The sequence below is a fragment of the Nicotiana attenuata genome, unplaced genomic scaffold, assembly GCF_001879085.1.
Source record: "Nicotiana attenuata strain UT unplaced genomic scaffold, NIATTr2, whole genome shotgun sequence".
Taxonomy (NCBI): Eukaryota; Viridiplantae; Streptophyta; class Magnoliopsida; order Solanales; family Solanaceae; genus Nicotiana; species Nicotiana attenuata.
The window spans coordinates 35,475-51,477 of NW_017673855.1; the positions used below are offsets into that span (position 1 = coordinate 35,475).

The window sequence follows — 16,003 nt, forward strand, 5'->3', positions numbered from 1 at the left end:
CAAGCAATTCTCAAGTGCTTCAAGAACAAAGAACAAAACAACTACGGACCAGTACCCACATCAAGTTATTGTATGTCCTTAGTTGAGTAGTAACTTTGTTAATGTTCTTACTTGTAACTCATACTTAGCTTACTAAGAAGCAGTGTGTAGGAAACCCTTTGTAAATCTTAAACCTTTGTGTTTGAGTCTTGGCTAGAGTTATTCGAGTGGTGAAGTCTTTGTAATAGAGGTATTACAAAGTGGCTTGTAATATGTGTGATACAAGTTAGTGAGGGATTAAGAGGTTAATTCCTAGGTTGCATAGGTTGTAATCTAAAAGTTGCTCAGTAGTGAAGTTGAAATCCTACAAGGATAGGTCGTAGTTTTTAACCCCGTTGAGCTGGGAATTTTCCACGTAAAATTCCTCTTGTCATTTATTCACTGCAGTGCGTGTGTTTTGTTGAACCTGATAGAGAACCTGGTTCTCTATAGAGTTTGTGGACCCTTATATTCTATCAGAGGCTTTGTAGACATAGGCTCATTATGTACAATATGTCAGAGGCCTTGACGGCCCATGTGTATTCATGTTTTAAGTACGATTGATCGCTGATACATCGTTTTCCCACTTATAGTTATACATTACGAGTAACGAGTTGTGGCCATGTTGGCCCATGATAGTTACAGAAATAATGAATTCAGCCAACTCGATATATGTATGTTCTAGTTTTTTGTCGAACGATCATGAGTTACAGAGTGGTTCGCTCGGGCCAATACGACATCGGGTGCCAGCCGCGCCTCCCCAGGTTTGGAGCGTGACATTGGTGGACTGCGATTTTGCAAATGTGCAGAGTCCATTACTTAAACGTGCAGAGTCCATCGCTCCTATCATCTTTTCGTTGCCGGGGCCGCCTCTTATGTTGAGTCCATTACTTAAATTATTACTTAATTGTCCGAAATTATCTAGTAAAGTCATTTTTCTTTTATTTGTAACAAAAAAATTATTTACCTATGCATATAGCACTTAGAATGTGACTCAACCAGATTTCTCAATTGATTGTTAAATACCTTTTTGACCCTCTAAATTATCAACTTGTATCTTCTTCTTGTTTTACTTAATTATGATGTTATCTCTTTTTAATCAACATTATGGACTTACATATAGAATAAATAAATTTTATATATAAAATAAAAAATAAAAAATTAATTTTCTAGCATATGTAATGTCGGAATGATAATACAATTGAGCATAATTTTCAAGAATATATAATGTATATTATAAAAATACCTTTATTTTAAATAATTACTTTTATAGTACGTGCATGGAATATATATTTTAAAACTTTAAACTGTGTAAATAGATTTTTGAATTTTTTTGGTTAATATCAAAATTATATTAAGAACAAAGTGTTCTAATTAATTGTTTTTCTATGATCAATATTTTATTATTCTAACATTATATATGCTTAAATACTCTTTTTATTTTTTTAATCTATAAATAAAATTTATTTATTCTATAGGTAAGTTCATAGTATAAATTAAAAGAGAGAAAAAATTTATAATATTAAAAAGTTTTAAAAAAATATAAAAAGAAGATAAAAATTGATAATTTAGAGGGTAACATAGGTATTTGACAATCAAAAATTTGAGAAATCTAGTTGAATGATCATCTGAGTATTGCAGCCATAGTTAAGTGATTTTGCTATTACAAAAGAAAGAAAGATGACTTTAGTAGGTAATTTTGGATAGTTGAGTGACCATTTGAGTAATGGACTCCTTTTATGTTATAGCTAGTAAGACTTATGCCTTAGGCTCCCAAATTTGAGGGGTCCCATTCTTTAGAAATAATAGGTTAGGATTTTATAAGTGTTAAATAAAATATTACTAGTAGAAGATAATAATCTTATTGATATACTTAATCAAATAAAATGACTTGATTCTTTTTCAAATGCTTATAAAATAATGTTAATGATTCCTATAACAGTTGCCTCGTCGAGATGAAGTTTTTCAAAATTAAAATTGATATAATCTTATTTAAGATCAACAATTTCTTAAGATAGATTAATTAAGTTGGGTATATTATCAATTGAAAAAGATTTATTAGAAGAAATCGATTATAAGAAGTTTAATAACAACTTTGCATCTCAAAAAGTTAGAAAAATAGATTTTAAATAAAAATAAGTAATATTATAAACTTTTAAAAAAAATTAGGCCTCGCATTAAATTTTGGCTTTAGGCCACATATGTGCTTGAGCCGCCCTGATTTGTTGCCACACTGCAATAAACTTCTTCATATTTTCTTATGGTTTTTGAGGTGTATCCATTTTTGCCACAGTTAGTGTTCCACTGCGATCCTAATCTTGGAAATTCATCCAAATCGGAGCTAGAGAAGACCTTTTTTCTCGAGAGTGAAGTACGTTACAAATCGTCCAAAAGTTCTGAAAAAGATTCTATAAACTCTATTTTTGGTTCGTCGTTAAATATAAGTGTCTCCTATATAAAATAACAATGACAGTAATTTCAATGTAATTCCACAAGTATGAAAAGAATATTGTATATGCATACCTTAGGGAGGAGATCTTACCCTTCCTTCGTAAAGGTAAAGAGGATGTCTCCGATATAATTTTCCTACATAACAAGTACACAATATATGTAGTGTTGAGGTAGATTAACCATTTTATTTGCTCAATAATATCCTTACTGTATTTCATGAAAAATGTGTACAGACACCTTTTATCACATAAAATGATGCCATTACAAAAGCTAGTGTACCTTTTTTTCAGTAGCCTGAGCCTTAGAGCGACACGTGCGGATAGTCAATACAAAATTAGTTTAATATATAATATATTTTGTTTCAAAATCGAATTAAAAAAGAGAGTTACAGTAAATTGATAGTCAATATAAAATTAGTCATCGACGGATCCTCTCTATGGAAATATAAAAACACATCACATAACGCTTGAGAAAAATGATTTTATAAAATTTTATTTTTTATTGTTTTTCATGAAAACTATACAAAGGATTTCGGAATTTGAAAAAAAAAATATAATTAAAATAATATTTAAGTTGATTTATAAATTTAAGTTGAATTTATGTAAAGCTAAAATGACGTCACTAGTACTTTGGTTTTTTCACCAACCTTGAGTCCTAGAGCTAACACGTCGACTATAGACCACAATCCTCCATTTTGGATCTCCTTCTGTTCAAACTTCATTCAAGAATTCAGCAGTCTTGATTCTTGAACCACCTACCCCCACTTTACCCCTAATGTCCAAAAGAACAACCCCACCCCCACCCCACCCACCCCAAAAAAAAGGCTCCGTACCTCAAGAAAATTAGTCCACCACACCCTTATTTTCTTTCTCCAAAGTTATTTAACATATTCGAAGTAACATAGTGCATGCGAAACCTAATAATGCAAAAATCGATGAACAATTAGACAAGAAAGAAAAATGTACTAAATTAAGCATTTATCATGATTTGGTCGGTCGATATACATATGATTCATCACTAATATAAAAAAATAAAAAATTTGAAAGACTAATCTCCCCTAAATAAAATTTTCTAAAAGGCTAAGGTTACGTGCAATTATGCAAGAAAGAAGCCTTAATTTATAAAAGTGCAAAATTTCTCTTCCAAAAAAAGTTCACTAAGTGGGCGTTTGGACATAAGAATTGTGAAATTTCAAAAAAAGTAATTTTTTTCACGTTAAAAATAATATTTAAAAATTAGAGTTGTGTATAGATATGAATACAATTTGGAGTTGTTTTTGAATTTTATTAGTGCTTTGAAGTGAAAAAAAAAATAATTTTTTAGAGTTTTACAAATTTCGAAAAATTAATTCAACTTCAATTGAAAAAGAAAAAAAAGTTTATAAAAAATCAGAAAAAAGGAATATTTTTTATGGCCAAACGGGCAATAAGAATTCTTTTTGCTAAACCTTGGGGGAAATTTCAGGGCGAAGTGCACAAATAGCCACTAAAAACAGCTGCTTTTATTTTAAAGCCATTGTTTTCAATGTATTTAGGCTTTAGCCACTACTTTAATAAACTTATACCTGACTGGACGAAAATACCCTTCTGATATAAGTTATACCTACGCTATTATAACACACTCGACGAAAACCAAAAGCAGCAGCAGCAGCCGGCGATCGCAACAGCAGCAGCGACTGGACGAAAAATTCAAAATTCTCATCCAAAAAATCGACATAGATAAACAGTAAGTTATACTTTCATGTGTTTCTATCGATTTTTACTTCGATATAGTTATACTTTTTCCGATTTGTATTGATTTGATTATATAATAGATAAGAATTTGATTTTTTTTTTTTTTGAATTTCTGGATTGATAAACTTAAGGACATCGCCTCCTATGATAATTCTATAAAACTTGAGCACATAATATTAAGGACATAGTGTCTTCATTTTGGAAATTGAATTCAAAATTAAGGACACAATGTCCTTAACTTTGATTCTACTGTCCTCATTTTGCAAATTGAATTGAAAAACTTAATGACACAATGTCCTTCACTTTGTTGTTGTTCTTCTGTATACTAAGTCCTGAAGTTTTGAAAAAGTTAAGGACAGGAAGTGCTTAAGTTAGAATTATAGATTGAAAAGTTAAGGACATAAGTCCTTAATTTTTGACTTGCAGGTTAAAAAGTTTAGGACAGGCAGTCCTTAACTTTTAATTCCAAGTTTAAATGTTAAGGACAGGCGGTCCTTAAGTTTTGACTTACAGGTTAAACAGTTTAGGACAGGCAGTCCTTAACTTTTAAATCCAGGTTTAAATGTTAAGGACTGGCAGTCCTTAAGTTTTAATGTCTGGCTCAAAAGTTAAGGACAGGCAGTCCTTAAGTTTTAATTCCAAGTTCAAAAGTTAAGGACTGGCAGTCCTTAACTTTTAATTCCATGTTCAAAAGTTAAGGACAGGCAGTCCTTAAGTTTTAATTCCAAGTTCAAATGTTAAGGACTGGAAGTCCTTAACTTTTAATTCCAAGTTAAAATGTTAAGCACACTTAGTCCTTACCTTGGTCTTCACTTACAGTACACCTCTTCTTAATTATACAAGGAGTGTTTTATAACGTATGTCCTCAGTTTCCCATTCTCTTGACTTGCAGGATGGACACAATATGCATTATAGTTGCTTTTAATGGTAGATGGACTGAAGACTATAAATATCTTGATCATCAAACAAAGCTTTTTCTAGTACCTGAGTCAATTCGGTTTGAAGATTTCATTAAACAGATCTTTGAGCTAATTGAATTGGATAGAGAAAAGTTTGAAGCAGTGATATGGTTTGATATCAACCTTGGAACAAGCAAAGGAATGCTTGTATCCAAAGATTCTGATCTTCACACATGTATAGAGTTGCTAAAAACACATTCACTCTTCAAGGGCTGTCGTTTCATAGTTGATATTTCGGAAAGAGTTTTTCCATCAACAAGCAATGAACATGTCAACACAGAAACTCAACATGACAATCAAGACAAATGCCAACAGATAATGGAAATAGATATGGTTGAAGCTCAACCATTAAATGAAGAGGTGCTTCAAACATTTGATTCTATTCAAGTAGAAGGACAAAGCATTATAGAGATTGACAACGAACAAGCTTTGGGTATTCAAGTCTTAGAGAGTGCACCGGTAATCGAAGAAGTTGCTGAAAAAACATGTACTCAAATAACTAGACGAAGATCAAATTTGAAACAAAAAGAATCCCCAACTACGATATTAAGAGAAAATGCTTCGTTGGATGAAATAAAAGTTGGATCAGTATTTGACAAGAAGAAGAGTATAATTAACTGTTTTTCCAATATAGCAATCAAAGGACATTTTGAATTCAAGGTTGTTAGATCAAGCTCAACAAGATATTCGTTGACATGCAATGATGATAGGTGTTGTTGGTGTGTGCGAGCTTTCAGAATTAAAGATTCAACACTGTTCTAGATAGTAAAGATTGAGAAAAAGCATGACTGCTCTGTTAACACTATGAAAGCAGATCAAAGGCATGCTACTTCAAAGTTGATTAGTGGTTACATTATCGACAATCTTCGGGACCCAAGATTTGAAGTTACACCAGCTTTTGTCATGGCAGAGATGCAAAAATTGCATGGACTAGACATTGGATATCACAAGGCGTGGCGTGCTATTCAACATGCTTCCGCTTTAATAAGAGGAAGTCCCGAAGAGAATTATGAATTATTGTCTTCATACTTGTATATGATGACAAGTAAAAACCCGGGAACTTATACTAACATAAAGATAGACGACAATAACAGGTAAACAATTTAGGACATGCTATCTTTAACCTTGTTAACTTTTGAGTTGTAACCAGAAGTTGAGGACTGGCTGTCCTTAAGTTTTGAACTTGTAATTCAAAGTTAAGGACTGCCAGTCCTTAAGTTTTGAACTTTGAAATCAAAGTTAAGGACAGCATGTCCTTAACTTTATAACTTGGAAATGAAAGTTAAGGACTGCCAGTCCTTAAGTTTTGAACTTTGAAATCAAAGTTAAGGACATCATGTCCTTAACTTTATAACTTGGAAATGAAAGTTAAGGACTGACTGTCCTAAATTTCAGGTATTTTAACCTTGTTTTATATTATATTTTCAGGTTTGTTTATATGTTTTATGCATATGGATCATCAATAGCTGGTTGGAATCATTGTAGACCAGTGATTGTTGTTGATGCAACTTTTTTGAAGTCAAAATATCGTGGTGTTTTAATGATTTCAGTTTCAAAGGATGCAAATAACCAAATTTTCCCATTAGCCTTTGGAATAGCAGAATCTGAAAATAATAATTCCTATGAGTGGTACTTTAGTCAGCTTCGCAATGCAATTGGGAGCCGTGAGAATTTAATTTTTTTATCAGACAGGCATCAAGCTATTGCAAATGGCATTGCAAAGGTATATCCTGAAAGCCATCATGGGATTTGCATCTATCATTTGGAGCAGAACCTAAAGCGAAGGAAGGTGAAAAGTGAGGTCATAAAACTATTCCAAAGTGCTGCAAGAGTATACAAGCGCAAAGAATTTGACCTATACATGTCAGATATAGCAAATGTAGATAAGAAGACTTATGACTACTTGATGGAAGAACCACCGGAAAGATGGGCACGTTCTTGTAGTCCACGACGAAGATATGACATGCTCACAACAAACATAGTTGAGTCGATGAATTCTGTCCTATTAGAAGCAAGGGAGCTGCCTATACTAAGAATGATGGATTTCATTCAAGTGAAGCTACAACGTTGGTTTTATGAAAGAAGAAATAAAGCAGAAGGAACATTTTATGATGTTTCTTGTTGGGTAGAGGAGGAATTGAAGAAAAGAATAGATTTAGCATTTACTTTGAATGTAAGTATTATGTTCTATGTTTATATTATGATTTTAACAATATTTAACATAATGTACTCACTTATAATTTTTCAACATTGAAGGTCTTCCCTGTTGATTCATGGCGTTCTAGAGTTGAAGAAGAAGGAATAACTTTCTTGGTGGACTTAAACAAAAGAACATGTGATTGTTTTCAGTTTCAATTTGATGAATTACCATGCATACATGCAATTGCAGCTATCGAGAAGAGAAACATCAAGAAGTCCAACTTTTGTTCGCACTGGTACTTAAAGGAATCTTGGCTAAAAACATATGAAAGACAAATACATCCTGTAGGACATACTGATTCTTGGATTGTACCAGAGAGTGTTAAGTCACAAATTGTTAAACCTCCAGATTTCAAAGTGCCACCAGGTAGAAAGCAAAAGAAAAGGCATATTCCTGCTACCGAGCCATCAAAAATAACATTCAAATGTGGTCGTTGCAGAAGAATTGGTCATAATAGAACATCTTGTATATATTCTCTTGCTCTCCATCCATTTTCAAGAAAGCATAGAGAAGATTAGATATATCCAATTATGTTTATCGACTCTTTTTAGTTTTTGCCATAAATTGGATTCATTTAGATTATTCTTATTTGAGCAGATGTCTGAATTTTGAAAATTTCTTTCTTCTTACCTTGTTTTTGTTTCTTTTGAGTTCAAAGATTAAAAGTTAAGTACATGAGTCCGTAAGTTCGACTTGCAATTTCAAAACTTAAGGACAGTCTGTCTGTATGTTCTTAACTTTGAGTTTTAAGTTCAAAACTTAAGGACAATGGTCCTTAAGTTTGACTTGCTAGTTAAAAAGTTATAGACAGGAAGTCCTTAACTTATACTTCAAATTTGAAAACGTAAGGACTTCTGTCCTTAACTTTCATTTAAAAGGTTAAAAGTTAAGGACAGGAAGTCCTTAACTTATAGCATTAAGTTTAAAACTTAAGGACTGTATGTCCTTAACTTTGAGTTATATGTTCAAACTTAAGGACAACGGCCTTAAGTTTGATTTGCTGGTTAAAAAGTTAAGGAAGTCCTTAACTTATATTTCTAAGCTGAAAACTTAAGGACTCCTGTCCTTAACTTTGATTTTAAAGATTAAAAGTTAAGGACAGGAAGTCCTTAACTTATAGCTTCAATTTTAAAACTTAAGGACTGTATGTCCTTAACTTTGAGTTTTAAGTTCAAAACTTAAGGACAACGGTCCTTAAGTTTGACTTGATGGCTAAAAAGTTATGAACAGGCAGTCCTTAAGTTTGTATTATACATTCCAAAGTTAAGGGCAAGCAGTCCTTAACTTTGAGTTCAAAGTTCAAAGGTTAAGGACAGGCAGTCCTTAACTTTGAGTTCAAAGTTCAAAGGTTAAGCACAGGAGTCCTTAAGTTTGAAATATAGGTTCAAAAGTTAAGGACATTTGATCCTTAACTTTGAATTCAAAGTTCATTTACACTTGGTCATAAACTAATACTAACAAACTCAATGGACAAATCAACACTTCAGAGAATCAAAGCAATTAATAACATGATACCTTGATATAACTTCTGAAATTGTAATTTGGCATAGCTGTGACAAAAAATTACGCTATGCCAACAAAATATAAGTACCCTTGTTAGGAATTTACAGAATATTTCAGAAGTTTTCTAAACTTGCAAAATTCACATGTATCCTTTACACCAATTTTATACAAAAGATCATCCACAACTTTCATAAAAACTAAACTACAACTCCTTTGGACAGCAGGTTTCATTTTCACTCTCATAATCATCCCCAACATTTTCTGGTGGAGTGTCGTACCCAGAATTTCTTTTCCATTCACCATGCGCCCAAAGATTTGCAGCAAGTTCTCTTCTGAAGTCTTTTATGTCTTCGGGTTTGAATTGCTCCACATCCTTTGCAATCATCAGTAGCTCAACATATTTGATCAGAAAGGCACCACAATCAGTCCTAAGAGAAATGTAAGATATGCAGTGAATTAAACAATAAATCTAAAGTACATATAAATAATAAAAAAAAATAACAACACGTACGATCCAATTTGGCGTGGTGATCTTTGCCATTGAATATCAAATTTGTTGAAGACATTTCCGAAAGACTTGTGATGTTTGTCAAACTGTGAGAACTTTAGCAAGTGGGGGATCATCCGTGCATACATTTCCATGTGATTAAGTCCTGCCTCATATGGCTCACTGTATATGGAATCGTATACATCAATCTTTTTCTGATTCAAGTCCAACACCCCCAAAAGAAAGTGTGTGACAGCATTATCTTCTTCAGAAGGAAGCCGACATGGAAAAAAGATTTTGTCAACTTCTGTCCAAGCAATTCCACATCTACGGCTGTCCCCCCACACATATGGTGTCAGAAACAACTGATTATCACCAGCACACCAAAAGTCATCAGTAGCATCATCACTGAAATCTTTATACACAAGCACCATGTAGTTATCAAAAAGAATATCAGTAGTTGTGCAACGAAAAGGATGATCGCGAGGGTGGTAGCATTCCTTCTTTCTTAGATAATATAGGGCAATGTCAATATGCTTCATAAAAAGGCAAAAAATAAAACAAATCCATCAGTCATAAAATAATTAAAAAATGATAAATTAAGAATAAAAAAAATAAAAGCCTTGTGAATTATTTCACCTTATCATCAAGTACATAACTGCTATCCGAAAACTCAAGGAAGAACATTTTGCTACTGATTTTTTGATGATACAATTTGTAGGGATTTTTCCTCACACCATTATCATCAGCATATACATCAATTTGTCCCCTGAAAATTTTGAAAATATCAAAGTTAGAATTTAGTCTTGAACATAGACTTTCATGTTGAAAAATTAAGGACAGATAGTCCTTAAGTTTGAATTAGAAGTTCAAAAACTAAGGATAATTGGTCCTAAAGTTTAAGTTTCAAGTTCAAAACTTAAGGACTGTCTGTCCTTAACTTTGGGCATCAAGTTCAAAAGTTAAGGACAGGATGTCCTTAACTTATAGTTTCAAGTTCAGAACTTAAGCACTGTCTGTCCTTAACTTTGGATTCCAAGTTCAAAAGTTAGGGTCAGGCAGTCCTTAAGTTTCAATTAAAAGTTCAAAAGCCAAGGACACTTGCTCCTAAAGTTTGAGTTTCAAGATGAAAACTTAAGGACTGTCTGTCCTTAACTTTGAGTATCAAGTTCAAAAGTTAAGGACATGAAGTCCTTAACTTATAGTTTCAAGTTCAAAACTTAAGGACTGTCTGTCCTTAACTTTGAATTCCAAGTTCAAAACTTAGGGACAGACAGTCCTTAAGTTTGAATTAGAAGTTCAAAAGCTAAGGACACTTGGTCCTAAGTTTGAGTTTTCAAGTTCAAAACTTAAGGACTGTCTGCCCTTAACTTTGGGTATCAAGTTCAAAAGTTAAGGACAGGAGATCCTTAACTTATAGTTTCAAGTTCAAAACTTAAGGACAGACAGTCCTTAAGTTTGACTTGAAGGTTCACATGTTAACGATAGGCAGTCCTTTACTTTGAATTACAAGTTCGAATATTTAGGACACATGGTCCTCAACTTTGACTTACAACTTCAAATGTTCAGGAGACTTATTCCTAAAATTAGTCTTACAATCACAGAAGTTAAGGACTTAGTGAAATACATGAAGGCACTTACTCTTTTTTGCGACCTCTCCTTTTCTCCTTGCGCAACCACGCAATGAATTTCTTCATTAATTTTGCATCTTCTACGGCATAATGAAAAATACACCTACGAGTATATGTTGATTTTATCCAGCCTGAACTCTTCGGAGTATTTTGATCATCTGACTTCGAAGTTCCCGCTTTTCTTTCCTGATCAAAAGGAGATTTCAACTGCCAACTTAGCTTCTTGTACCTTTTACCTCGACCAAGCTCTTCTTCAATATTTCCTTCAACCTCCATAGTCAAAGCCCCATCAATGCTCATTTGTGTACTTGGAGGAGTAGGAGAAAGAATAGCAAATGACGGACCATCATAACCAATACTGTCTCTCTTTCTTTTCCTCGTATTTTTGCTAACAGCTTCATCATTGTTGTCCTCCGCCAGCAACTCTATATATATATATATTAGTTTGCTGCAACTCGTCAAATGAAGAGACAAAATTTCAATATGAATATAATATTTAGGACACAATCAGTACCTGTCTTCTGCACACTACCTTCTTGTATTTTTTCAAGAGACAATTCAGCTAAGATATTGCTTGCATCATTTTCTTTTTCTCCCAATTGCACATTTTCATCATCTTGCAATTGTTCACCCTGTGCTTCAGTTGCTTGTTCACAAGATTCTGCAAAAATATTTACAAGAGCTAACACAATTAGTACTTGTTAATAATCTTTGATAAAACAAACATATATAAAATAAAATAAAATACTGTCTAACCATTAAGGACTGCTTGTCCTTAACTTTTGCACTTAAAATTTGAAGTTAAGGACCAAGTGTCCTTAACTTTTCAACTTCAAACTATAAGTTAAGGACTGCACTTCCTTAACTTTTGCACATGAAACTTGAAGTTAAGGACCAAATGTCCTTAACTTTTGAACTACAATTTTGAAGTTCAAGACCTATTGTCCTTAACTTTTGAACTTCAAACTTTAAGTTAAGGACTGCTTGTCCTTAACTTTTTTACGTGACACTTGAAATTCAGAATAACATAACACTACCTTCTTGTATTTTTTCAAGAGACAATTCAGCTAAGATATTACTTGCATCATTTTCTTTTTCTTCCAATTGCACATTTTCATCATCTTGCAATTGTTCACCCTGTGCTTCAGTTGCTTGTTCACAAGATTCTGCAAAAATATTTACAAGAGCTAACACAATTAGTACTTGTTAATAATCTTTGATAAAACAAACATATATAAAATAAAATAAAATACTGTCTAACCATTTGCAATAGTCAAGATCATCCCAATTATATCATTATCTTCACTAGCATTTTCTTCGGTTCCAATATCGTCGTTAAGAGAGGGAGGTCTAGAGATATCACATGTTGCATTTATGCATTTGGAACCAATCTCACTTCTGCTTGTTCCTTCAGTATTTTGTACGTCTTGAGATTGTATTCCACTTTTCTCTTGATACTCCACTCCAGCTTCTTCCCTTCCAGCTTCAAAAGATTCTGTAACATTTGCAATTAATACCCATTCTAATAATTCACTGAAACTAACATACAATATATAATGAAAATTTTATCTAACCTTGATTGGCACAACTTTGAAATCCAAATTTTTCTTTGTATGACAGAGGTGTAGAAAGATCATATGTTCCTTCTAAGCATTTGCATACAATCCCGCTGACACTTGTTCCCAATGGACTTGATAAATCCTCCTGAGATTGCAATCCACATTTACAAATTTTTTCTGTTTCTCCTTTCTCTGTTTCTCCTTTCTCTTTTGGATTTTCCCGGTCTTGAAATTCACCTACATCTTCAACTTCCACTCCATCAGTAGATTCTACAAATATTTGTAATCACAAAAAGTTTATATGTATTTCTCTATTCAATATAAATTTCAAAAAAAAATCAAAATCTATATCTAACCTTTCCCAATATCAGTAACGTTCTCAGTTTCATCATCTAGATGTGCATCTCTAAAATCGCTTTCATACTGCACTTCTGCATCCACATCCATATCATCACGTTCATCACCGCCTGCATCTTCGTTGATTGTAACAATAGGCTCTGTAGCACGACAATGATCATCAACTCCATCTTTTCTAATTGGAACACTAGATTCTCTATCTGTGTTCATTTGATCAGCTTTCCCAAAAATGTTCAACAAAGTATCAAGCTTTGATCCTAGAGTTTTCTTTAAATCCTGAGAAAGAAACTAAGTTAGAAAGTTAAGGACAGGTTCAAAATTTAAGGACAGGCAGTCCTTAAGTTTGATTTACAGGTTGAAAAGTTAAGGACAGGCAGTCCTTAACTTTGAATTCCAAGTTCAAAACATAAGGACAAGAAGTCCTTAAGTTTCATTTCCAAGTTCAAAAGTTAAGGACAGGCAGTCCTTAACTTTGAATTCCAAGTTCACAAATTAAGGACAAGAAGTCCTTAACTTTGAATTCCAAGTTCAAAACATAAGGACAAGAAGTCCTTAAGTTTCATTTCCAAGTTCAAAAGTTAAGGACAGGCAGTCCTTAACTTTGAATTCCAAGTTCAAAATTTAATGACACAAAGTCCTAAAGTTAGACTAACTGAAAATACCATGATTTCATTCTCAATCTTTTTTTCTGCTACAGCTATTTTCTGATAAACTCTAGTAACTTCAGCTTGCAAATCCTTCTTAAAACTCTCTGATAATCTCTGAATCAAAAAAACATAAAATAAAAAAAAAAGTGTTCGTAAGTAAGAAATAATCAAATAAAAAACTAATACTATTCAAAGGCAGAAACACATACTCTAACAATTTCCTTAAGTATGGCTTCGTCAAATTGTGTGGAAGAAGACCTTGAGCTTTGATCTTGTGAAATTGGATCCTCCACACTAAGAGGCTCTGTATCTTCTTCTTCAACAGGAATGAATGGTGACACCTCGATCAACTTAAACAACTATTATATAAGAAAAAGTAAACATAAGTATTCACAACTAAAACAAATAAACAAAAAAATAGATAGTGATTACATTAACTTACATTTTCATTATGAAAATATTTTCTACAAAGAGCATCAAACTGTGGAGACTTCATTTCAGAATAACATAACATCCGAGGATAACCAGATTCTTTGAAGTTCACAAATTGTTTTTCTTGGAAAATAGGAAGTACTTCCATAATCCAAACACAAAAGGCAAAAGGAAAGCCAACTATAGTGTAGCTATCCTTCTCTTTATCTTTGTCTTTCTCCTTCTCAATCTCATTCTCATTTGGCTTCAAACAACTCTTCAATGATTTTAATAGCGTCTCATAAGAAAGAGAGCCCCAGTTGAAGGAAGAGCAGAGTGCGTCATCGTCGACAATTTTCATTATCTGGTCGGACACATTCCTATTCTTCCGCTTGCCCATCAAAACAAATTCAACAAAATAGATTGTTGCCAACTTCAAAGCATCATCATCGCTGCCAACAAATGATGAAGCTGTACCATGTGGGTGACTAGAAATAAAACTAAAAAAATCACCCAACTCAATTCTATCCTTTCCAGGGAAATAGACTCTTAAAAGCCTATTCTCTTTCTCATGTAAACCTTTGATGTCGAGCAACGTATAAGATTTCAAACCAGTAATTATGTGAAATGCGTCATGGGTAAACTTAATTTCACGATCAAATACCTTGAATGTCATTGAATCAGGTTCATTATTTACAATTTCTGAAAGCAATATACAGTGAATAAGTTTACCAGAGAACTTTACACTTTGTAATCGGAAGAAGTTGCCAAAAATACCATCCCTCAATTTCTTCCACTGGCTATTCGACAAAAAACCTTTAATTGTTTCCTTATATTGTAAATCTCCTTTCCAATACACCATAAAATTACGCCAATCATCAAACTCGAACACACGATCTCCTTCCATTATCACACTACAAAAGAAGGAAATAGAAAACAAAGATTAGGACTTACAGTTAGTTGCAGGGACTTGGTCCTTAACTTCAAGTGTCACATACAAAAGTTAAGGACAAGCAGTCCTTAACTTAAAGTTTAAAGTTCAAAAGTTAAGGACAATAGGTCCTAAACTTCAAATTTGTAGTTCAAAAGTTAAGGACATTTGGTCCTTAACTTCAAGTTTCATGTGCAAAAGTTAAGGACAATCAGTCCTTAACTTTGAGTTCCAACTTCAAAATTTAATGTCGTTTCTTTCTTATATTTCAGGAACACAGTTAACTAAAAATTCATAAACACAGTAAGCTTATGAATTTCTACGACTATTTTTATGAAATATACCTACATAATCAAATATATTGAATCAACCACAAACACATTTCACATTTCAACCCTAAAAATTTCTGAATAACACAATCACACTACATCTCCGACACTGAATCAACATATAATGATCATTTTTTGCAATTTCAAACATACTTCACATGGCATTGAACCCGATTACACATTTAGAAATACAAAAATGCATAAAAAAATAAAAACACACATTACCAGTCGCGAACGATTCATAGAAGATGGCGAAGAAGATGAAGGAGCAGGAAGATTAACTGAAGATCCTTTGCATGCGAGAGGATGATGAAGAAGCAGAGAATACGCAACTTGCCCTGAAACCCCTCTCAAATTCTTTTCCCTCTACTGAATGAAAAAAAGGGTTTTTGGGCATTTTGGCATTATAAGCGCATTGAAGAAAGGGTAAATGTGTCTTTTCCCTATTAGTAGTGGCTATTTTTGCTGAGCATTGTAATTAGTGGATAAAAATTAAAGACACCCTTAATTAGTGGCTACTACACGCCATTTTTACGAAATTTCACATAAGAATAAACGGGCTCCATACTTTCCAATTTTATAGCCCATATTTCAATTTACAATCAACTAGCCCAAAACTAATATGCTAATATTCAACATCCAACTCCAATAGGTTCTCGAAATGATTATTTAATTTTTAAAAAAAATTGCTCAAGCTTTTAAGTTAATTTTTAAATCAGTAATTGTGACTCAAATATTAGTTCAACAAACCAAATCCATTTGGGTGGTGAAAATTAGATTTTTAACA

The 16,003-nt window shown here is 32.9% G+C and overlaps 1 protein-coding gene across 1 annotated transcript; it reads right to left on the bottom strand.

Moving 5' to 3' along the window:
* Window positions 1-8,966: 8,966 nt before the first annotated feature.
* LOC109217457 lies at window positions 8,967-14,863 on the bottom strand. The gene is made up of 12 exons (XM_019381713.1): window positions 13,988-14,863; window positions 13,755-13,904; window positions 13,561-13,659; window positions 12,898-13,174; window positions 12,557-12,811; window positions 12,244-12,477; window positions 12,020-12,148; window positions 11,497-11,643; window positions 10,993-11,407; window positions 9,991-10,120; window positions 9,376-9,887; window positions 8,967-9,292 (listed from the first exon to the last, which is right to left on the bottom strand). Exons 1-12 carry the CDS (start codon window positions 14,861-14,863, stop codon window positions 9,067-9,069), a joined length of 3,450 nt encoding a protein of 1,149 aa, XP_019237258.1. The 3' UTR covers window positions 8,967-9,066.
* Between the last annotated feature and the right edge of the window lie 1,140 nt (window positions 14,864-16,003).